Source organism: Harpegnathos saltator, unplaced genomic scaffold (genome assembly GCF_003227715.2).
Source record: "Harpegnathos saltator strain DR-91 unplaced genomic scaffold, Hsal_v8.6 scaffold119, whole genome shotgun sequence".
In the NCBI taxonomy this organism is placed as follows: domain Eukaryota; kingdom Metazoa; phylum Arthropoda; class Insecta; order Hymenoptera; family Formicidae; genus Harpegnathos; species Harpegnathos saltator.
The window spans coordinates 1,338,569-1,363,434 of NW_020229894.1; the positions used below are offsets into that span (position 1 = coordinate 1,338,569).

The window sequence follows — 24,866 nt, forward strand, 5'->3', positions numbered from 1 at the left end:
TCTACTAATGGCGCACTGTTGCAATATGTAAATTACGACATATCTGCACACACACACGCACACACACACACACACGTATATTACATATTATGTATATTACGGCGATATCAGATACCGTGTCGACTGAGGTTGATATGAACTCGGGAATGATGCGGCGACATGAATTCCATCGTTAATGCTTAATTACGGTTAGTGCTTAATAATCGCATTAGCCTTCGGCGGATATCAGGTTTCGCGTGTCCGCGTGTAAACCAGCGACTGCACGAGTTCCTGTTCGCGGCATTGCGCATCGGGCACAAGGCTCAATTGCGAAATAATCAGCGATCGTCTTTTTCTCAATTTCAACGATTCCTCGATTTGTTGTTTATCAGCTCAACGAGCGAGATCCCTTCGCAGCGATGGGTCGCCCAAATCGCTCGCTCTTTTGTCACTGTGACCCTCGCTGTTCGTAATCGACGAAATGACGTACGTCAGGTGCACAGGCCGCATAGGCCGCATACTGCCTTTGTCTAATTAGCCGCTCGATCATTAAGCTTTGATAATTGGAATATGCGGCATGTCATGGAGAGGCGCGGAACGGCGGGTGCCGGGCGAAACCGAGCGTCTCGATGCCTTACACTGCCGACTAACTAACGCAATGTGTAACGCCGGGATGATCGCGCTAATCGCGCGAGTCCGCGAACGAGCCGTTCGCAAAATAGTCATTCCGACAGGCTCGCTCGCTCGTTCGCGTTCATGCGCTCGCAACAGGGTCACAGGCTTGTTCTCACCGCGCGAACCAACATTTACATTTCCAGTCGTGCCGGTGTGCCAACACGGCCAGACGAAGGTATTCGGCGTCGCGCGGCAGGAGACCGCGAGCATCCCCTGCGAGCTGGAGGCGAACCCGCCGGAAGTATCGTTCACCTGGAAATTCAATAATACAATGGAGGCAGTGGACATACCTCAGGCACACGTCACGAGCGACCGTACACGCTCGATAGCCTCCTACACACCGATGACCGAGTTGGACTATGGCACTCTCCTTTGCTGGGGCAGCAATGACCAGGGCACTCAGCTCGAGCCCTGCGTCTACCATATCGTACCCGCTGGTAAGTGCTTTGACACAAACACACTGACACGTACGTGTCACGTACCCCCCACACACGGGGGGCCCTACGTGCCTACGCGCGCGCGCGCGCACGCACGTACGGCACGATCCTCCGAGTTTTTGAAAAATTACCTCGCGAATCGTACGTTCTCTGCCCGACGTCTTCTGCCGCGACGCACACGCGAGATCTCTCTCTCTCTCTCTCTCTCTCTCTCTCTCTCTCTCTCTCTTTTCCGGCTGATCTATTTCTCGAGAGACACTCCCCGCGATCTTTCTCACTCTCGCGTTTGGGCCCGAACACGTTTGCGGCTACGCACTCTTGTTTGCGGATTGAATGTCGGAAGGGGTGCTTCGACACCTTGTCGTCGGGGAGATATAGTCGAAGACGTCGTATAGTTGACTCATTAAAAGCTACGATTATTTCGCAAGCATCTTTGGTCGAAAAGTCAGTCTGTTTGTTTCGTAAAGATCTCAGATTAATATCGAAATGATTTTATTTGATAAAAAGAAGCGTCTCATAGAAATGAGACACCAACAATTGGCAGTATGACTTTAATGCGTTTTGCATAAAAAAATACAGCGGGACTTTTGCGACAAATTTATTACGTGTAGATATTTCAAATAACTGAGAAAAGACCAAATGGAAGAAAGGTAAAGCAGACGAGAGCGACCAGTAGAATCGCGTGTCGTAAATTGTAGCGACGCTTTTTACATTATATATAAATGTTGTATGTGTACGGTCGTGTTGACACGATCATCGAGCGTGTAGATCGAATAAAACGAAGACTAACGGGGGAAGAGGAGTCTTCCGGTGACTTTGCAACTGCGACACAACTTTTTCGCGAGAGAACGACGCGACGATTTTAACGGGCGAACGTTCGAAGACTTTTGAAAAAGTGCAGCGAATAGATATACCCTTCCTGTCGCCGCCACCATTTGGCATTCGATGAATTATAAATGCAACGTGTCCCGCCGTCTACTGCGTTTCCAGCAAATTATCGGTACGTCGATAAATCGAAAGAGTTCCTCCGCAAGATACCGCGTGACTGTGCGAGTTGTACTCTTCGAGGTTTCACTCGACCGTGTGTACGCGCATTGTGTCGTAAAGTATCGCGTTCGTTACCATTTAAATTACGCGCCGCCGCTGTGCTTCGCCAAATTGCAATCCTGTTCTTTTAAGTTTTTCTTTTTTTTTTTTTTTTTATTTGTTTTTGCTCTTTTTTCTGCACACGGAATTTTTTTACACACTAGAGTTCGATCTAGCGCGGTTTAATTTAGCCGAACGGAAACGCGCGCTATGGCGGTGTCCGGGGAAAAGAGCGGGAGAAAAAAGATACCTCCGCGCGCGCACTTTTATCGCCGCGCCCCGACGTAAGAATTCACGAGCGGCCGGGCTGAGGAATCTGTTTCCCCGCGCCGCGATCGGCGCAAGATCCGCCGTGTTTATAAAGGCCGCGGCCGAAGCTCCGTCGTAGGCGGACGCATCAATACGTGACAAACGCGTTTTAGTACTCCGCCCGACACTAAACTTGCGGAACGCGCAATAAAAAGCGCCGTTAAAGCGAACGCCACGTAAAAGGGATATCACGATTTGAGCATCGCGGTAGAGTCGCTCGGGCAGAAACGAAAATCTAATTAAGCTCGTATCGGCTGATGAGCGACGATCAAATCCCGAGACGTTCCCGCGACGAAGCAAGCGCGAGATAATTCGCTTCGTCAGCAGCGGTGGTTCCGGCTTCCGCCGAAGCCGCGGAACCGTCGCGCCACGATGATTTTTCCCGCAAACGATAGCTCGCGTCTCAATCGAGCGCGCGAATAAAGCGCAAAGCCGACGACGGGATCGGACCAAGAATGTCCGTTTAATCGATCGAATAATTCAAACGAACAGAAGCTCAAGAGCGGGCCTCCTCTTTGGATCGCGCGCAATTGGCGCGATTAATACGCTCGTTAATTCGCGGTGCCAGTCCCAACGTTCTCGACCTCATTATTACAGATATTCTCCGCGGTATCGTGGAGCGTCCATTGTACTGTGACAATTAATCATTTGTTGATATCCGCCAATTACGTCGATCGCGAATTCCCGGCGACGGCCGCGCCGGGTCGAGCCGCGAATGCGCGCGTAAGACTCGAGAGTGAATCTCGCGCGCGGGGCGAACAATTCGGACTCGTCGAATGCGCTTTCAGAGGATGGCGAGAGAGCCGACCGGTCGATTTGAGGAGAGGCTCGATCCTCCAAATCGGAGGGTCTGATTCGAATTGTTCGGCGCGCGCCAGCAAAATGCCGGGCACTAATCGCGCGCGGGCGCTCGCTCGCTCGCTCGCTCGCTTGCTTGCTTGCGCCTGTCCAACGCAGGCCGGCCGGACACGCCGCACAACTGCTCCTTATTGAACCAAACGACCGACTCGATCTACGTGGAGTGCGTCGAGGGCTTCGACGGCGGGCTGCCGCAAAAGTTCACGATGCAGGTAGACCGCGAGACCGGGCCCGGCAAGAGCGGCGGCTCCGGCGGCGCCGCCGCCGCCGCCTCCTCCTCCGCCTCCGCCGCCTCGACGACCGTCTACAACCAGACGAGCAAACTGCCGACCTTCTCCGTCAACAATCTGGACCCCGGCAGCACCTACGAAGTTTCTATTTACTCCACCAACGCCAAAGGTCGCAGCGAGACTGTGCACTTTCGCGCCACCACCCTGAATCTCCCTGAGAGACGAACAGGTGAGTAGCCCGGGCCACAGAGTCGAGACACGACACGTTGAGAATGATCGATGACGAGGAACGATCCGCGGTGACTGCCACGTCTACGATCTTTACCGAATGATTCATAAGTAAGTCTCGAGGACGACGCGAGAGCGACGCGACGCGACGCGACGCGACGCGACGCGACGCCGCGTCCCCGCGCGTATTTGGCGAGACGATGAGTTTGTCGGTCAGTGAGACCGCGGGGAGAGAACCTCTCTCTTTCTCTCGCGGAAGAGGAACTTTCCGAGTTCCGAGAGAGCGCTCGTTGCATTGAAATTTCGATGAAAACAACAGCGCGACGCCACACGCTGGTAACTGGAATAATAAAGTAACGCGACAGCGCGACGAGCATATTTAACGCACGATTGCCGCGGCACGTCGTTGCAGCACGAAAGATTCTCCGCGCCGGCGAGAACAATTTCGCATGTCGCGTTACTCGCTTCGCGAGCGCTCCTCCCGGCGGCCATTTGTTGCGCGACGCTTCGCGTGCACAGCCCCGGGTCCTCAAAATTCCGTTTGGCCGTGCGAGCGCAATTTTATCGAAGCTGCTCGCTAATGTCGCGCAGTTCGAAACATCGTGCAAATAGCTCGTTTATCGTATTTCGTAATTACTACATTACTCGCCTAGCTGGAGAAGTTCTCTCAATCTCGACCCAATAAACTCGCTGTGTGGTTCGGCGAGCAGTGGCTGTAGTTTATCGGGAGTGGCTCCTAAGTTTCGACTGTGTCAATACGATAACAATATCGGCGAATATACTTCGCCCGGTGCACAGCGTAAAACGACGCGTCGTAAATGCACCGGGGAATATAAACGGAAAACGGAATATATATAAAGGAAGCGTCGCTACCGCCGCCACCGCCGTCGTCGTCGTCGTCGTCGTCGTCGTCGTCGTCGTCGCAGACGACGGAGATGTTACTTATGAATCATCGATCTGATATTTTGAGCACTGTTCGCCACGCTGCACGGCCTTGCATCGTAGATGCTCGTGTGAACACGTTGATCCTCGCGAGCAATAACATCGTAACTCGATTTTCCCGCAGGCGGAGCCCCTTTTTGAGCCGGCAGTGCGAGAAAGTTCGCGAGTAAATTATGCCCCATATAGCAATAATATCGCGTGTGTTTGTGCCGATTTGCGCGAGATCATCCGCGCGGTTTACGCCAGATATTTCTCATTACCGTGCGGAAAGTTAGACAAACAGTGCTGCAGGATGTATATAGAAAAGTTTAAATCAGTAGTAAGTTTATAATGGAGTTTCATCTCCTCATCTTCCTCCCTCTCTATCTTCTCTCCTTCTCTCCCTCTTTCTCTTTCTCTTTTTTTTCACTCTTTTTCTTTCGCCCTCTCTCTCTCTCTCTCTCTCTCTCTCTCTCTCTCTCTCTCTCTCTCTCTCTCTCTCTCTCTCTCTCTCTCTCTCTCTCTCTCTCTCTATTCTCTCTCTCTCTCTCTCTCTCTCTCTCTCTCTCTCTTTCTCTCCATTCTCTCCATTTTTCTGACGAAATTTAACTCATTGTTCAATTATCGAACGAGCAAACGAAGATATTTGAGAAAAGAGACGCGCAGAATGTTAATTAAAGCCAACAATATAAATACGCGTTCACGTAGAGTCGTGCGATATCATAGTAAATATCATTCATTTACCAATGTTTCTTCTGGTCTTTTTTATCGTTTGCGGAGTTGCCCAATAAATACAAATCCTATTTGATAACGAATAAACAAGGGGCTTCAGCCAAATATTTTAGCAAATACAACTCGTTGCAACAACAGTGATATATTCCGATTGAAATCTGAATTAATATAACCCGCTGCGAGATCATTCTTTCGGCCGTTTTTCTCGATGGAACAGTTAAATGATATTTCCAAATTATTTGCAACCCAATGACGAATCATGAACCGCGGGAAGGGCATTAACGGCAAGCCTCTCACAATCGAGATAACCACAAAGAGAAAAATATCACAACTTGCGCGGAGAAAAATGGCGCACTTGTGCGGATTTCTCGGCAATATTGCGCCACAAAACAAGATGTTCACAAAGTGCAGAGATAAAATTGTTTTGCGAGTTACGATGATATTGGATCCGACCGTGAAATCCGTGGCTATCTCAGCGAACGATCGTTATCTCTTTACATTTGAGCGATCAAGCACACGGGTATGTCATGTGGAGCTGCACACCTATTAGAATTTCGTGTAGAGGACTGCATCAAAAGCGTAGCAGACATGCGGTACTTGTAAGATGTGATTAGATGCATATGCTGCGGCACACGCTGCAGACGGCGCATGATCGCTCGCCGTCAGTGACCGTCTCGTACCTCGCTCAAGTGTTTCCGTCGCTCCGTCCATCGGCGGCCATCCAGCGACGGCGACGGCGACGGCGACGGCGACGGCGACGGCGCGAGTATCGATGTGTGCGACCGATAAAAGCGAACGAGCGACGCGATTAACAGTAATTGCACGCACCGACGACTAACACAGACCGCCTCCCGGAGAGGCAGACACGCAATCGCGTCGTTGTGCGACTCTGCGATTCACCTTTCAGCGGGAAAAGTCCTACGTTACAAGTCCCTCATTTGTCCAAAAATTTATCATCCACTGAGAGTTATTCGTCGAAACACAACCGTTCAATTTGCATAATTAACGAGAGAACCATGTCCTCTTTTTCTCTCTTCTCTCTCTCTCTCTCTCTCTCTCTCTCTCTCTTTCATTCTTTTCTCTTTCTTTCTCTCTCGAACGCCTTCACACGCGGCAGTTAATTCGCGAGCGACTCCCCTAACAATCACTATTGAGCAGATCGACTTAAGAGGACTGGAGGGTCAGATTGGTGAAAAATCGTGCTTGTTTTTGACAATATTTTGCGATGAACTGAATAAATGTGCAAGAATGAAAATTTTAGGTATACAGTGGCGTGCAAAACTTTTGAGCCACACAATTATTATTATATATTCATTTCATAATGAGCGCCAAAAACTTTACACATATATATAAGCAAAATGTATTTATTTGTCCTATAATTATATAAACTTTACAAACTCTTAATAATTCTAAATACTTTATTTTTACACAATGTCTTATTACAAACAGTGCAAAAGTATTGTGCCAAAAAGTTTTCTTATGTATAAGAAAAATATATTATTGAAAAATAATAACAGAAAATGTTGTCAACGTTTTTCTAAACTTAATACTTTGTTGCCATGCCTTTAGAAACAATCACTGCAGCACAACGGCGAGGCATTGATGCTATTAAATTAGAAATGCGATCTTGAGGTAAATTTTGCCATTGAGTTTGCAACTCTTGCCACAATTCAGCTTTATTGGAGTGTTTCTTATTTCCTGTACATAGTTTGAGTTCTTGCCACAAATGCTCAATAGAATTCAAGTCCGGCGATTGCGAGGGCCAGTCAAGAACTCGCATTTTTTTCACGATGAAAAATTCTTTTATTAGTTTTGATGAATGTTTGGGATTATCTTGTTGGAAAATCTAACCATGTTTCAAATTGCATATGGCAGCATATGCTGTGTCAATATATCTCGATACATTATAGCGTCCATAGTATCCGTGATCTCAACCAATGGACCAACTCCATTATAAGAAAATGATCCCCAAACCATCACGTTACCTTCACCATGTTTTACAGTAGGAATTTGGTATCTTGAGTTATACCTTGTGCCTGTTGGACGTCGTATATACTTTCTACCGTCACTTTCGAATAACTGAAACTTTGACTCGTCAGAGAAAAGTACTTTTCGCCAATCAACTTCAGTCCAATGTCCAAATTTCCTTGCAAAATCTAATCGAGCTTTCTTATTTCTTGCACTAATTAATGGTTTTTTTTACACCAGCACGTCTTAAAAGGTCTACTTCCTTTAGACGTCGAGATTATTGTATTTCGACTAATATCAGCAAGATTTTCTTCTCGTAATTTTCAGTAATCTGACCCTCCAGTCCCTTTAAACAGGTGAATCGAGAACGCGGAGTACAGAAGGTATTTTCCGAAGGCACGCGTCTCGAGCGCAAGAACGTATGGAAATTCCATTCCTTGGCAACGTACTTCGCCGAAATCAAGTTGCGCAAACTCCGCGTCTCGAAATTCGTCGTTCGCGCGGATACACTTTTGCTAGCGGCTTCATGCTGTAACCCCATTAAACAAATTTCTCGGCCTAATTTAGCGTCGGCGAGCCCGGTCTGCTCTCTGGCGCATTCTTCTAACTAATTGCTCGCGATTAACCCGTGGGCGCACGTAGACGGACGTTAAGCGTACGCGCGTTAATAATGCGCGGTTAATAGGTGGCGGCTGCGGGACCCGTCGACGTCGACGTCGTCGTTTATCCGCTCTACTGCGGCCGACGGCGCAGTGTGGATCGAGATGGGGTAAACCAGACTATAAAAGGTCCTTCGTATTTCGCGTCAGCTGGCCCTTCTTCGTTACAAATCACCGTTCCTTACGCTACGTACATCCAATTTATATCAGCGCCTGCCGTTACTCGGAAACTAACAAGATTCGCTGAAATGTGCACGGTCGTTCGCGCGAGAACATACGCGGGAAAAAATATATCCGGCGCGATATCACCTCGGCGAGGTCGACATCTGTGACGCCGCGAGTCGCGACGTTGTTTTGCGAGCTTCTAAAATTTCTTCGCCGATAAATGCACGGAGTGATTCGGATGTTATCTATTGGGTTGGCAACTAAGTGATTGCGGATTTTGTCGACAGATGGATTTTACACTTTCTTTTGTTTCGTTAACGTGTTCAAAGTACCTAACCTATATTTTTTTCATATTGTTTGGACTTCTACCTTTCATTTAGTACAAAAATTATATCGATTAGTTGTTTAGTTTTGTTTTTATCCCAATTTAAAAATGGAAGAGCAAGACATGCACTTCAGACATATTTTATTGTATTATTTCCGAAAAGGCAAGAACGCATCGCAAGCACACAAGAAGTTATGTGCCCCGTATATGGGAATGAAGCCTTGAAAGAAAGGCAGTGTCAAAATTGGTTTGCCAGATTTCGTTCTGGTGATTTTTCATTGAAAAATGCTCAACGATCTGGCCGTCCAGTTGAAGTCGATGAGACCCATATCAAGGCCATTATCGATTCAGATCGTCATAGCACAACACGTGATATTGCAGAGAAGCTCAATGTATCGCATACATGCATTGAAAAAGATTTCAAAAAGCAAATTTAAAATTTTGAATTTTCATTCTTATTTAAAATCCGCAATCACTTAGTTGCCAACCCAATAATTCCATTTTCTAAAACTGCGATATTTAAAGAAAACATCGAGAGATCGAGAATAAAACGAACGTTTCTGCAAGTCCGTCTTTGCATCATACGCGAGTGTATGTATTAGGAATACCGGGAAGTCTTTTCGCTTTTGTCACAAAACTTTGTATGAAAATAATAAAGTAAGTACGATCTTAATGAAAGTTGATATATACACAATAAAGAAATGTTGTTAATTAACCTGTAATTTAAATCAATTCTGGATTGAAATTAAGAACCCGTACCATAACCACGAAAATTGGGGACTTTAAAATACGGAAAGACTAATAGTTAAAAAAAAAACTTTAAAGAATTTTCTTTTATTTTTGAGCTTCGATGATCGAAATCACTACACCGAAACGGTTTATCGTTAACCACGCATAGATTATATATTTTTTTCTTATCTTTATTCTTTGAGGACACGCTAAAATATACTTTTACTCGCAAAAGTTATGATCTTCTCCCGTCGTTGGAAGATCGCACCCGTCACTACCACCGAGTAGCAGCTTTCGAGACGATAAAAATGACGAAAATACGCGCGCGCGGATCGACTCGTCCCGCTCGATGACTGGCAGGTATCGATTGCATTTTGACGTTTCGCATTAAAATACGTCGGTGCGCAGCGTGACGAACGATTGGCACATTTCATGGAAATTCGTCGGCGTGATCGAGCTCTCTCGAGAAGATCGCACGCCATCGAACTCGCGAAAACGTGCGAGGACGCGTTTATAGCGGCCGATATCACGGCTGATCGAGCTTCGTTCGGATATGCGTGTCTTGACGATTTCTCGATAGCCGTGCCTTCCCTCGTACAATTACGAGTGCAAAACACTCGCTCACGATCGATCGATCGACCCAGCGGACGACGAATTTTACGGTCCGGGATGAGGTGCTAACTCACGTAGATTCGGCGAAATTTTAAAAACGATCAGTGTGTCACAAACAGACGTTTCGGTCTTCGGCTAGATTGGAACGCTGCGAAACTCTGCAGCTCTGCCGTCATCTATTTGATCGCTAAGCATACCAATTATTCCTGGCAACATTAAGGCAAGTGATATCGCGTGTTCGGCTCGCGATCGAAACGCGTTCAGTTGGAGAGGGAGAGAACGACACGACGTTCTGCGGAAATTATGAGACTCGCAAATGCGACGGCGCGAATTCTTCTAATCGTGAAATTCGTGGCAGCCAAGCGTATCGCTCGGCAGAAAGTTGCCGCGCTCCTACGCAGGAGAAACGTCCTGTATTCTAAATTTCTTAGCTCTCCCCGGATCCACACGTGACACCGAGCATATCCGCCCCGCCGAGCGAGCCCCGCGTCGATCCCTCGCGAGTCACACGACACGAGCTCATCCAATTATTTCATTACTCAAAACGAGTTAGCAGCCGGCATCGTCATTGGCCAGTCGTAACTTTCTCATATTTACTCGGCATACATCGCATCCGGTTCCGATTACTACTCCCCCGCCACCCACCCTTAACCGCTGTGCTCCCCGCCGTCTTCTAGCTCCCGCTCGTAAAACAACTCTCGCTCCCAAGTTGCCGTCGAAACTACCCTCGACCTGGCCTCTCCTTCCTCTCCTCCTCCTCCTCCGATACTCGCCATCCACTCGCACTCTCTCGAGTCAATAGACGAAGGCTGAGGCTGGTGTGTTGTGCCACTTCCGGTAGCAGGTGAAATGCTGGCGCAACCACCCTCGCCGGAGAATTGCACGATTCGGGAGGAGAGCCGAACGACTGTGCGGGTGAGCTGCGCCGAGAGCGAGTACTTCGACGAAAACACCGCCACCTACGTACTGCAGGTCTTCGACGCCGACACCAGGCGACTGTTGGCGTCCACGACAAGCCTGACGCCGAGCATGCTCGAGGTGACGAATCTGCCGGCCGAGAGGAGCCAGTCCGGCCTGGTGCTGTCTCTTCGGGTCATGACGGCGCAGGCGATGAGCGACGCCACGGTCCTGCACAGCCTGCACTTTGCTCGGGAGGGTAATACCCAGGAGCACCAGCGATACCCAGGTAGGGCCCAGATACACAATGGATCGTCCCTACCGACCCGCCTACCCCACCACCCCCTCGCCCGCCCGCCCACCCGCCCGCTCGCTCGCTCGTCCGCCAGCCAGCCTCGCCAACCCCGAGCGTCGCCGCCCTGTCGTTGTTCCGACGAACGTCGCGGACGCGGTACTTTTCGCGCGCGCGCGCGCGCGCGACGAATTAACAGCACGCGCTCGTGACGGCAGCGACGAGCGATAAATCGTCGTCGTTGTCGAGCGAGTCGCGAGGATCGATGTGTCGGTTCTTTTTCCGCTTGTGTGTATTGTGTGCGTATGTCATGCACGCGCGAACTTGTGTGTGCGCGCGCTTTCGAATTTTGTTCCTACCTACCCTTTCTCTTTCCTCTTCTCCCAACCTGAGCGCTTGTACATACGTTTTGTCGGAGGATGCTCGTTGCGCGCTCGTGATTTCGAGACTGGCCGAGAGGTCATCGCGACTCAGTCTCTGTTGACGCGTGCATCCCAGATATTCATTTATTTATACGAATTTCCACTCTTGAGTTATGCCGTTTGCCGCGTCGTCGGTTATCCCTTACTCTCTCTCTCTCTCTCTCTCTCTCTCTCTCTCTCTCTCTCTCTCTCTCTCTCTCTCTCTCTCTCTGTCTCTCTCTCTGTCTCTCTCTCTCTCTCTCTCTCTCTCTCTCTCTCTGTCTCTCTCTCTCTCTCTCCCTTTCTGTCTCTGTCTCTCTCGGTGCTTATCCAGTACCACATAAACCACTCGCATACCGTGCGAATTAAGGCTACCACGATCGGTACCAGAGCTCGGCTAATGAGTCAGATGTAATGAGACGTACGGAATAAAAGACGGAATATTTTCTACTGACGGACGAAATTGAGACGTGAAGCTTGAGAACGTGCGCGATAGACAGTTTTCAACACGGCCAAGAACGTAACGTTACGTGGGGAAATTTTGCATTATTAGACCGGCGTAACAACCTCGGCACATGGTGGCGTTAATTAAGTTATCAGGATTTTGCAATCTCGTAGGCATTAATGATTTATTTACTGATTATCGGATTATAGGAAGCGGGATCGATGTGTCCAAGCGGTGAACTTTGCGGGCTTGGTAGCTCATTCCTATGGCTCTCACTTGTGTGGGTCTCGCAATCGATATTTCATGCGTGTACTCTTAATGGCTTTTAAATTCGGTTTCATTGAGTAATCTCCGCGTCGACGGCCGGAAACAAATGCGTACGATTGGAAAATGCTAACAAATCAATCGCACCGCGTGTTAAGGCTGTCGTGCCAATCTGCACGGTCTACTTGCGGCCGTCTGCGAAGGTGCCGGAGAAGGTAACAATAGCGGCAGTGATGGTAGTAATCCACATCATCTGTCTCATCGTTCGCGCGGTGAAAACGCTCAAGCGACGGCGGCCGTCTGACGTGTCGGCGCCTCCGCAAATTCATCACGGAGGTACTATCTCGAAATTTGCATATTTACCTCGCGCGTACACACGAGGGCCACACTCCCGAGGTTTTTTCTATCCATCGACGAACGAATGAACTATCGGATTAAGGGCAATCACCGGAGAATCTCGCGATTGACTCGCGGAATATTGTTACATCGTTTGTACGATACGGTCAATCTGCATGCTGCAGACTCGTGTTGACGCGAATCCGTAGTCTGCGTTACGCTTCACGCTCGTGCCCGTAGTGTGTGAGTGAGTAAGAGAATGAAAGAGACGGGGCAGGGAGGGAAGGGAGCAGATGAGAGATTCTGCCTGTTTTCTGCGGATTGCACTGGTAGGTAGATACGACGCGGCTAGAGCTTCCTGCAGTCTGCCATTGTGTATTTCGTTTCTCTCGAAACTTCCAGCGAAACTTCCCCCGCGCGTACTACGTGAGTGTGTTCCGTTGTTAATTTTTCCCACGTCATTCATCACTTAAAGTATACGCCAGCTTGTCTCTCTATACGTGTGTGTGTGTGTGTGTGTGTGTGTTTGTTTGTGTGTGTGTGTACATGTACATTAGTGTATTGTGTAGATAAAATGCATTATGTATTGTATAGAGAAGTATTGCACGTAGATTAGAAAGCACGCTTTTACGTAATCTGCTGTGTAACGAGACGTTGAGCTTTTTGTAGGACGATCGTTTGCACGAACAGTTCTCGTCCCCCGGACGCTAACAAGCCACGTGTCTTTCGCACATGATAAACACGCGATCGCACGTGATAAACACGTAGCCGTCTCTAAGCGCGATTATGTTATTTTACGTGCACTTTCGTCGCCGGTTTTGATGCATACAATGATATCGCGAACGACATTGCGGAGATCAGCGGCGCAGATATGCTAATCGAAGATTTCGCCGTGCATTCGTGGCGGAAGTCGGCTCGCCCGGGTGCATCCTGTAAACAGTTAGCGCACATACACGGATGAGAGGGAGAGAGGGAGAGAGGGAGAGAGAGCGCGCGCAAAGTCGAGAGGACTTGTTTCCAAGAGACACCAATAAGGCGACCGCTTGTACGTGTAAACCGTGTCGAGAGGCATTCAACCAAAATTGCTCTGCGGTCAAACCCGATCTTCGTGCTTGTCGAAATCGTTGTGTGGTGATGTACACGCTGCCATCCATCGTTGAGACATCACGAGAAACGTTATCGCGCGCGAGATCCTCTGGTTTTTCCGTCCCGAAAGGACAGAACGACCTTTTCCGCGCACGCTCGCTCGCTCGCTGCATTCCGCTCGATCGCAAAAACCCACGTAATTCGCCGACACTCGATTCTCGCAATTCTCTCACGGTACAAAAACCGCGCGACAGATATTTCGTATTTTTTAGATTTGCGGTTTTTCCTTCGCTGTGTATTAACACGTCGTTGACCGGCTGTTTCGCAAGCATCGTGCTTTTGTTTTTTCACGGGCGATTTTTAATAAATTGACACCTATTCGACCGCCTCTTCTCGACATTGTTCAACCCGTCCGACCCCTTGTCCGCAATCCGGCTATTTTTTACGCCTTTAACAAACAATTTTTGAAACACGAGTAACCCGTGGGCCGGCCAATAACGTTCGATCAACGAAACACGAGCTTCCTCGTCATCGGTCGCCGATGTGTCAAGTGCGATTTGAAACGTTCAAGCGAGATGGTGATTCCGGTGCATTCGAGAGCGTTAGGACCCGATATTAGCCATTATATTTTTATATGTTTTTTTCAACGCAACCTTCACGCGACACGGTGGCGAACTCGCGTACCGTCGATAATTCGCAGCTCCCGCTATGAATCATACAGACAGCAGACTACCGCGATCAGATAATCTCTCGTGCGCTTCCTGCACGCGGTGATTTCCGCGAGGAGGCGGCGCTAGCATGTTACACGAAGGCGGCTTCCGGCGGCTTCCGGTGCTTTCGATTAATCTTTCGCAAATTAATGGATAAACTCACTGTGAAAAGCGCAGCTTAGGCTCGAAGACAACAAAGCTGCATGCGCTCCGGTGACGCGGCGGGGTGGCGATGCTTACGAAGATGCTCGAGTCATGCGCTAAAGATTTGTCCGCATCCAGGTTCCTAACGCGCCGTGCCATAAGGAAGTTCCGCGCGCGCGCGCACGAGGTTGCCCGGGGAACGAATCCGGCGCGTCTGATTTCAATGAGAATCTCAGAAGCTCAAAAGCGATTATTCACCTCGTTTATCATTACGAGCGCGTACATCATTGGATCGCGTACACTTTCGTCGCTCCTATTAATTCCCCGCGAATTTGTATAATTTATGTAACACACATTAGCACGCCGCGCGCCGGCGTCGTGTCGCGCAGCTCTCGACGACACGAGATAGACTTAACGTAACCAAGTCAAACCAAACCAAACCAAAGCAAACTTAACGAAACCCACCTTGGATTCGAAAGCGAACGAATGATAAAAAATTACTTTCGCATGTAGAGTTTGTCGAATAAGACAAAGAAACTTCTCAATCAATTTTCGAAAGAGATGCAAGAAGATTCACAAAACGATCATCCTTCCTGCGAGAACCGTAAAAGTGCGCGACTCTTTGTTGGTGAAGTAGTATTTCCAAACATTTACCTTCGCGTAAGCATTTCCTACTTGCTATCTATTTCACGCGACAGAGGGTGACGTTTTAAAATCCTTAACAATAGAAGATGTACGACCTCTTCTCTCGTAAGGAGCACAACTCCTGCTTGAAAATATCATATCGATTTTGTCGTCTTTATTATATTTCGCAGCGCCGTCTCGATGTCCCTTTTTTCCTCTTCTTTCCGTATCGCTTCGACACAGATGAACTCGTAAAAACTTTACATTTTCTTTCTGTCATTCTTTTTCCCTTTTTCTCTCTGTCGTATTCCCCATGTCCATATATTCTCTGTCTGCTGTCTATACGTCGAAACTCCGTTCAAATAAGAAAATATATCCGAGATTCGCGTTTGGCCCGATAAAATACATTTTCTATGCACGTACTCGAAAGGCATGAATTCAAATCGTCATTAGCTTAGTTTGATGTTCGCGAATGTTGACGTGCGCGCGTGTTGACTTTAATATCATCTTAGTGGAAACGGAGAGGGAAAGAGATGGCGAGAGATGGCGTGAGAGAGAGAGAGAGAGAGAGAGAGAGAGAGAGAGAGAGAGAGAGAGAGAGAGAGAAAGCGAGAAGATAGGGAGAGCGAGTAGGAGAGGAAGCGGCGAAACGGGAACGAGCTAGCGAAGAGGCATTCGTTTAACAGAGTTCGCGAATATAAGTGGGTTTTGATTAGCCCCGAACTTGTGAGCACCGCAGCAGAGAATTCAAGATAGAGTGCATTTGAATCCCAAATTCATTGCTAATGCGGTTGCATGACCTATGATCCGGGCAAACACTCGTCGACTGCAGACAGCATTTGCGAGGATTATTTTTTGATGACAAAGAACCGCGACTTGTACCTCTTACGGAAGTGGCATTCGCCGAGCACGGCTTCCCCCCACATCCGACATGAGGGAATTTGTCTGTCCGGTTAAATACGCCCGCTCGTTAATTCGCGGAAAGTTCAAACGATATTTCACCCGAGTTTTATTTCGCGATAATGACATTACGAACACGACGATGTGACTGGAGAGAGTTGGTAAGTGAAGATCCAACGAGCGAAGTATCCTAATGGAAAATGAAAACGGAGAGGAGAGAATTCATTCCTCGCTTCTCGTTCATAAGTTAGAAATTGGCTCGGTAACGCGAGATTTGACGACACGATCTTGAGGCGTTAAAATCACGAAAACCTTTCGCTCTTCTAATCTAATCTAACTGCACACTAATTTAACGTTGCTTACGGATGAAAATTGTTCACTTAATTCCCTATTGTTTTAAAGGACGGAAAATATCCGCGAGATACGACAGGGCGCGACGCAGACGTGGAGGAAGAATTAGTCGATGAGACTTGAGTGTGAATTTTAACGGGCAGGCAGCAATATGACGCGATTGATGAAAATAATTATATCTGCGGGATGACGAGCGTGCTATAAATTTTCATTGCGCTTGGCAGTTGCGTAGGTCGCAATGTACTTCAAGAGCACCACCCCGTGCGGATCCAACGAAGCTGCCTTTACGATCGCGCTGCGGTTGCGAGGGAAACGTTATATCTGCGCACTTTTTACGACCATTTTTTATGGGCCAAACTGCAAATACACACGGTATACACATAGATATCCGCACGCGTGTACTATGCTTACTCTAAACATATCAGAGATGTTTCAGAACGTCTCCAGGACGCCACGCCTGCGACCTGCGGGTCTTTCGCTTCTAAGTCGGATTTATGTTGCGGGTTACATGTTGCGCGGATTTTAATTGCATGCGAATAAAGAGTCGCGCAAGAACTGTTCATAAGATCCTCACGGCGAAAAATGCAGCGAAAGATCTCGCGGACGAAAACGCGGATATAACGTTGTCGCACGTTCTTTTTTGAAAAAAAAATTGTCTGTCATTCTCTACAGTTATATATATATACATCTCTCTCTCTCTCTCTCTCTCTCTCTTTTTCTCTCTCTCTCTCTCTCTTTTTCTCTCTCTCTCTCTCTCTCTCTCTCTCTCTCTCTCTCTCTGTTTCTCCAACGATATTCTTCTTAGTCAGAAATAACACACATCCCTTCGTCGAGCGTATGCATCAGTTGGCGCGATCATTGGAATTTGTCATAATTTGAATTTATAAATTTACGCGCGACACTCGCGAGCTCATGAATATTCTCGTTACGCGAGATGCGTTTTTTCTTTTTTCTTTATTTTCTTCCCTTTTATAAATTCTTTTTTTTTCTACGGGCTGGTATCACGACATACTTTTTCCACGAGCATAATAACGAGATATTAGTCGTCGCGTACCGTTTGTTTACCGTCGACACAAAAAGACCGGCACAAGATATGGTAGATTTTGTATCTCTCTCTCCCTCTCCCTCTCCCTCTCTCTCTCTCTCTCTCTCTCTCTCTCTCTCTCTCTCTCTCTCTCTCTCTCTCTCTCTCTCTCTCTCTCTCTCTCTCTCTCTCTCTCTCTCTCTCTCTCTCTCTTCCTTTCTCTCTTTTTATAAAGAGATCAACCACGCGCGCCTGATCTCTCGCGAACAATTTCACAACGCACTTCTGCCGATTCGGTCAGTCGCGATGAAAATAGTCGTCAGCTTTAAACAAAACTGCGCTCCGTTCGTAAAGAATACAGCGGGATGATCGCACAAATGAGCCGGAAAATCCGTTTTCCCAATCGAGAATATTTTACCTATAATCGAATTGACATCCGCGAGTCGCAGCATGGTATTATTTCCCCCTTCAACGCATTTTACACATGTCTTATCTAGATTTTTGTTAACACACGTTATCTCGTTTCCTTAGGAAGCTACAAATCTTATTTTCGATGTCCGATAAGACGTCGTAGCAACAAGCTGTCTTGCTGTATTTAACGGAAAAATCGTTCAAGGGACGCGGAAAATACGAGGAAAGTTTTTCTCGACCTTTAAATGACATCGCATCTTTTTATTTTTATTTCGTTTCTGTTATCGCTAAGTATCAGCTGTCGATACGTGTGCACTTTCGAAATGTTCACGTTAGTGAACCTGCGTCACTCGACCAGCGAACAGCGGCATTGCGAATATTCCCATATTTCGCCCGCAGAGAATATAGATCGACGGAGAGAAAAAAAGTCAAGTCCCGAGCCGAGGGTCGATAAATCGCAGAACCCCGAAGAAAAGGTTGCACGGTGGAGAGTTATTGTGGTAATTTGAGTATAACGACATATGAGGTAACTGCTGGCCCCTCCCTCCCCCTGCAACCCCCTGAATATGGCTCGGTTCCCGAAATAGCGCGAAAAGTCGCTGCCCATTTGCGACTTTTTCCGAGAGTTCCATCGTTCGCACGGACAGCCACTCGTCACGGTCATTTTTCTTTTCCTACTTTCCTTCCCTTTTTTTCTTTGCGTCCTAATATACGACGAAACAGCGCGGCTGTGAGACAATTTATCCAATCTGCGCCAAGAAATCGTCATCTCTCACGGCATAAAATGAACCTTATAAAACACTTGGCCAACGAGATATTTCTTTAATTCGGTCTTAATTAAAAATCCCAAAGCCGAAGGTACAAAAGAGGAGAAAACTGAGCCCGCTTGTTCGTCCTTAGAGAACATCGCGCAGGTCTTTTCTCTCTCTCTCTCTCTCTCTCTCTCTCTCTCTCTCTCTCTCTCTCTCTCTCTCTCTCTCTCTCTCTCTCTCTCTCTCTCTCTCTCTCTCTCTCCCTCTCCCTCTCTTTCTTCTCCTCTCCCAGGGAAAAAGAATCGCGAAGAATCCGGCGCGTCTACAAGCTGCAATATCTTATCCGATCGTTGCGAACTTACGACCATGCCTTGCCTTGCACTCCTCGGCTAAACAACAATGGATGTTTCTCGTTGTTGTAACAATCGACGGAGCGGTTTATCGCCCTCGCGAACCGATCACCAGCACAAGTTTCACAATGTTCCGCTGTGTTGTCTCTCTTCTCTTCCTTTCTCTCTTTTTCTGCCACTCTCTCTCTCTCTCTTTTTCTGTCTCTCTACCGTTCACGCCCTTCCCGTCCCCTCTTTTCTTCGTAATCGCCTGGAAACAATTGAATACAACTTGCAGCCCTAACGCCAGTTATGTTGTCGCTGTCGGGTCCGCTGCTGGGCGCCGTGGTGGGAGCCGCAGCGGGGTTGCTCCTGGTGATCTTCGTGATCGTGATGGCTGTCAAGCTGCGTTATCGACCCCGATCTCAGGAGGACAAGGATTCTCATGACGACGGCGGCATGGCGAACCTGGCGGCGTCGGGGACCGGCGCCTCGTCCCCGCGTGACAAATCGGCGACCTTGCCCCTCAACGCCGATAGCATCGAGAGTTTCGAGAAGGATCCCGATATAATACCGCACGCAAATGGTAGGCGAGAACCTGTCACTTCGCTTTGCTCAGCATGCTCCTCCGCCTCTCCTCTGTGCTTCCTCCTTTCTCTTCGGCTGCATAATAAACGCACGTCGCGTGAGACAGATCGCGCGCTCCTTGTCTCCCGTTACTCGATCGCTCTTGATATATCGCGAGATTAATAATAATAATGATAATATTAATAATATTCCTTCTCTTTTTCTTTCTTCTTTTTAATCTTGTCGGGGTTTCGGGTAATAATAATAATAATAACATTCTTCGTTACTTTCACCGAGATTTCTCATGATGAAAGTTATAAGATTTTCTCTCTTACTTTATTTCGTCGGAATTCGATCTCTTCGTATGGTGAATAAATTAGAATAGTTCGTCCGGCGATATTTGACTAACAAAACACGAGTTCCCTCGTAATCGGTTAACAATTTGTCGAGTAAAACAACGACGACGCGTTATGGACAATCGTGTTTCCCGAAGATCGTCCTAGCTCCGCGAGTGTCGAATCACATGGATGGACATGGTTCTCAGTACGGAGCGAGGACCTCGCGCTGCCGATTCGCGCGAATAGCATACTCTTTATTCTCGGTTGACACCGTGTCATGTGCATGAGACACATAGGAATTCACTGGCGCAACAAGCAACGACGTGATATCTTCGCTTTACTCCATTGTAGAAAATTCATACGCGGAACTATGCAAAGGAGCATCACCGCGATACGTGCTGCAGCAGCAACGCCCGGACGCGAACACCTTCACCGGTGCAAACAACGTAAGTTCTCTCACGGATCAACTGTAATTTCTGTCATTATTCATCCCCCGGGCTGAATTCGTCCCTCCCCGATGTGTCCGTTGCATAATTAATTCACGTCTGGCTGATAAAACTAGTCTAGCAATAATCTCCATTTGGAATCACGCGCGAGCGTTCGATATGTATAACGAACGTTATTACGTCAATTTTGCGCGAGAAAGCGGAGGGACAAAAATGTCGCTCTTATCCATCATGTAACGATTCGGATAAAAACAATATAATAATATATTCCAATATGTCCAGAAATATACGCGCGATACAATATGTTTCTCGGATCACCTGTGCAAATTTATTCCATAAAAGATGAGGTATGCAAATATACCGTTTTTTGTATCCGATGGATTTTTATGTAATTGATCAAAAATCTATATTGATATAACAACAATCCACATCGGGCGCATTCAGCCCGGAACGCGCGTTACACTACGCGTTAGTGAACGGCGCAAAACCGATATAATTTTGGCGATTGCGAATTTTCATACACCCTATGGGCGCGCAATTGCGCGCGTAAAGCGATATCACCGCGCTGAAGTGCACTTTCGTTTGTGAGAATTAAAACACAACCAATCGCATTTAGGTGGGCCTCTGCGACGTGATCAATCTCACATGAACTTTGGCGCTTTCGAAGCGTCGAATTTTTATTTCACGAAACAATACTTACAAGGAACATCCGCGAAATGTGTGTCTCCGATTTCGATGAAACTTGGCATATTTGTAGAATAGCCAAAAATAAGAGACACGTATTTTTTTATCGGCTCAGACTTTTAATGACTCAGATTTAAGGGGTGAAACTGTCCCTCAAAGTTTTATCCCCTTTATGCTGTCTCGATACTTATTGCAGATAGGAAAAATCTTTTTAAACAAAAATTGTACGGCATAAGAAACTATTTTTATTTAGAAAGTTTTTTCCTAGCTGGAATAATTATTGAGATAACATAAAGGAGATGAAACTTTGAGAAATAGTTTCACCCGTTAAATCTGAGCTATTGTCGATAAAAAAATATGGGTTTCTTATTTTTGACTACTCTACAAATATGCCAAGTTTCGTCGAAATCAGAGACACACACTTCATGGATGTTCCTTGTTAATGTGTCTCTCTGATTAATCCTCTCAGGTATCAAGTCATTCTAAAAGCAGTGTCGTTTCTTATTTTACTTTAGACAAACAGATACATCTTCCTTAGACGACGTACATAAAGGGTGTCCCAAAATTCACGCAAGAAGTAATTTTGATAGAAAACACAGGTTTATAAGTAAAAATTGTAAATTTTTTATTGATTCATAAAGTATACAGTATAGGGTTATGTATGGAATAGCATATCGGGTAAATGGCCTCCACGGCTTTGCTGGCACATATGCACTCTTTTGTTGAAATTTTCCATGACCGTTTTGCATAAATGTGGCTGAATTTCGTTGATACAGCGCACAATTTCCTCCTTCAAGGCGTGGGTGGTCGTGGGCTTGTTGGCATAAACCTTAGACTTCAAAAAACCCCAAAGAAAAAAGTCCAACGGCGTTAAATCGCATGATCTGATCACCAAAACGGGAAATTACACGACCAGGAAATGACTCATGCAGTAATTGAATTATTTCTCGGGCTGTATGGTATGTGGCGCCGTCTTATTGAAACCACATGTCGTCCACATCCATATCTTGCAATTTAGGCACAAAAAACTGGATTATTATGTCGCGATAGCGAGCACCATTAACTGTTATTGCCTGACCAGCCGCATTTTCGAAGAAAAATGGTCCGATGATGCCTCCAGCCCAAAATCCGCACCAAACAGTGACACTTTGTGGATACATTTGTTTCTCAACAATCACTCGTGGATTTTCTGAACCCCAAATGCGACAATTTTGTCGATTAACCAAGCCGTCAAGATGAAAATGAGCCTCATCGCTGAAGATGATTTTGTTCGAAAAATCAGCATCCACTTGTTGTTGTTCCATAATCCATTCAACGAACTCTTTTCGCTGTGGTCGTTTACCCGATATTCCGGTACCCGGTATACTTTATGAATCAATAAAAAATTTACAATTTTTAATTACAAACCTGTGTTTTCTATCAAAATTACTTCTTGCGTGAATTTTGGGACACCCTTTATAAAGCAAATTGGAGCATTAAACACTCTCAGACAGACGTGTGAATGAACTCCAAGATATTTGGCTAAACAAAATCTGGCTGAATGAAACACCAATTTCTCGATAAATTTAGCAGTGGATGCTTACAATGATTGATTTCTAAACGTTTCGACTAAATTTAATCTAAACGAAATGCAAAATTATATTTTTGTCTCCTTCCATTTGTTAAAGTTAATAAATCGATCAATTTTTCTCTGTACTCTTTCTTTTTCCTGCGACGCTGTTGAAAGGACTCTTTATGCGTTAGAAAATCAATAAAATTGTTTATTTATCTACTCATGTATGTATACTTTTTTTTTATACCTTTGAAACGGCATTCTCTTTATCGTCTCAGTGAAGCGTAAAAGTAAAGTCTTAATATCTTGCGTCGAAAATGAGTTTCAAGAAAGTATATTACTTACAGAATGACCTGATGATTTCCCCTAATTAATTCTCTGACAACTCACGGCGAAACTTTCCTCCCTGCAGCCGTAATCAGCCGATCGATCGACCTTCTCATTGAAAATGAACGCGAACTTGCATAATGCATTCGTTGTGAGTTGATCGGAGAGGCGCGTATTTGTAATAACGATACGAGACGAGCCGAGCCGAGTCGATTCAGGAAGTAATACTATGCTCTCAGCAGGGATCCGAGCTAACATACGCCGAGTTAACGCTCAGGGGAAACCGGCGGATACCTCTAAATTGCTACCAGCCCGTGCAAATCTCCAGCATCCAACGGCCCCAGCTGCTGCCCATGTCGACTTTGACGCGCAGACAACCGATCCAGGAGCCGACGATTTACGCGCAAGTCGCCAGTCATTCTAAACCGATTTACGTGCCACCACCACACCCGTACATGAATCGTCCCAGCGACGAGATCACGGCGGAGACGCCATTGATCGGACACGACAATAAGGTAACAGCGCGTGCAGCCACCATTTCTTCAGGACGATGCCGACGGTGAGAGAGTCGCGATTCGGCCAGTCCTTCGTCTATGAAGTTCGTCCTTTGAATTTCTCGCATTTGCGGGTTCACACAGAAATCAAATCTCCTGCTCCGACTGGAAGCTTCGTTTTCTGCTACAATAACTGAAAACAGATCCGCTATATATTAAACTGCAGAACGTTTTACACAACGACTAAAGGAAACAAAAATATAATTTCATTTCCATCGGATTAAATTCAGTCGGAGTATTTTGAGATCAATCAAATTGTAAAGACTACTACTAAATATACCAATAAATTGGTGATTTGTTTAGTCAAATCCTTACAACGCTCTAGAAGTCTAGACAGGTGTGTTTCTGTTTGTAAATTGTTTAATATATTAATTTGCTTCGTACAAACGTTATCAAATTCCGCTCGCTCATAACATTCAATTTTGTCCAAGCTGCAAAACGCTAACGATCCATTTCTTCCCGACCCTCAAAGGATCCTCTACTTCTTTCTGTCTCCAAAGACGACCGAATAAGAATTCCCAAAACTAACGAGCCAACTCTCAACCGTCCGAGATCCTCCGAGTAATTTCAAGTCAAGCGCTCGGAAGCTGCAGTAGATACGAAGTCGCGACAGCTGTTAACACAACGGGGCAACTAGCTCCATTACTCGAAACAATAAAAGTATCAACCGAATTGGCGGACTGTACGGTGATCTCGCGAAGATCGGAGACTCAAACGGACTGGCTGATGAACGCTGGATTCTGTCCCCCCCCTCTCTCTCTCTCTCTCGCTGGCAACATCGCTAACCGGACGATAAATGAGCTTTAACCGTTGATCCGTGCCTCTCTCCCTCTCTCTTCTAGATCACTACGATCAGCCATTCGGGCAGCTCAATCTGGCGCACCGACACGACGCCCTCTTCGAACGCACCGACGACATGATTTCAGCAAGCTGCACCGTAATCCACGATTCCATTTAGCCCCCTGAACGTCTCTTAATGTACACCCTCCCACTCCATCCCTCCTCTTTCCCTTCTCTTCCCGCCTTACCTTTCCAATCCCGCCCGCCCCTCCTCCAACTTTTTTCCTTCTAGGAGAAGAGGAACAAGAAGAAAAAAATACAGAGTACACATCGATCCCACGTACGTGTTAAATGCGAAGTTCTTCGAGGGAGGCGCCGCGGCCCCTCCGTCGGCGGAAATTGTTACAGTAACTTCTTATACTATACGAGTGTTGAATAGAAGATTCGTTCGACGATGAAAGTAATTAACGAAATCGCGCGGAGTATATTATATACGTATACATAGAGGAGAAAGAGAGAAAAAGAGAGAGTGTGCGTACACGTATGTGTGTGTGTGTGTGTGCGTGTGAGAGAGAGAGAGAGAGAGAGAGAGAGAGAGAGAGAGAGAGAGAGAGAGAGAGAGAGAGAGAGAGAAGGATTATGCGCTTTCTGAATGATTTGTGATAGTGTGGTCGGTCGGAGCTGGAAAAGCTTGAACCCTTTTTCTCTTCAGCCGTCCGTGAAACTCGAGGCTCGCGGC

General features: G+C 46.8%; 1 protein-coding gene across 10 annotated transcripts in view; it reads left to right on the plus strand.

The window, feature by feature from the left end:
- Positions 1-24,663, plus strand: part of LOC105187725 (nephrin) — a 294,355-nt gene extending 269,692 nt beyond the window's left edge. For 2 of the 10 annotated variants that reach the window (XM_025304396.1, XM_025304398.1), the window contains exons 11-17: positions 798-1,091; positions 3,444-3,803; positions 10,755-11,099; positions 19,178-19,465; positions 20,136-20,230; positions 23,033-23,308; positions 24,190-24,663. In XM_025304396.1, the coding sequence (XP_025160181.1) occupies positions 798-1,091; positions 3,444-3,803; positions 10,755-11,099; positions 19,178-19,465; positions 20,136-20,230; positions 23,033-23,308; positions 24,190-24,267 (1,736 nt within the window). In that variant the 3' untranslated portion in view covers positions 24,268-24,663. The remainder of the gene's footprint in view (positions 1-797; positions 1,092-3,443; positions 3,804-10,754; positions 11,100-19,177; positions 19,466-20,135; positions 20,231-23,032; positions 23,309-24,189) is intronic. The other 8 variants (XM_025304402.1, XM_025304408.1, XM_025304404.1 and 5 more) reach the window with 6 other exon arrangements.
- Positions 24,664-24,866: the final 203 nt, after the last annotated feature.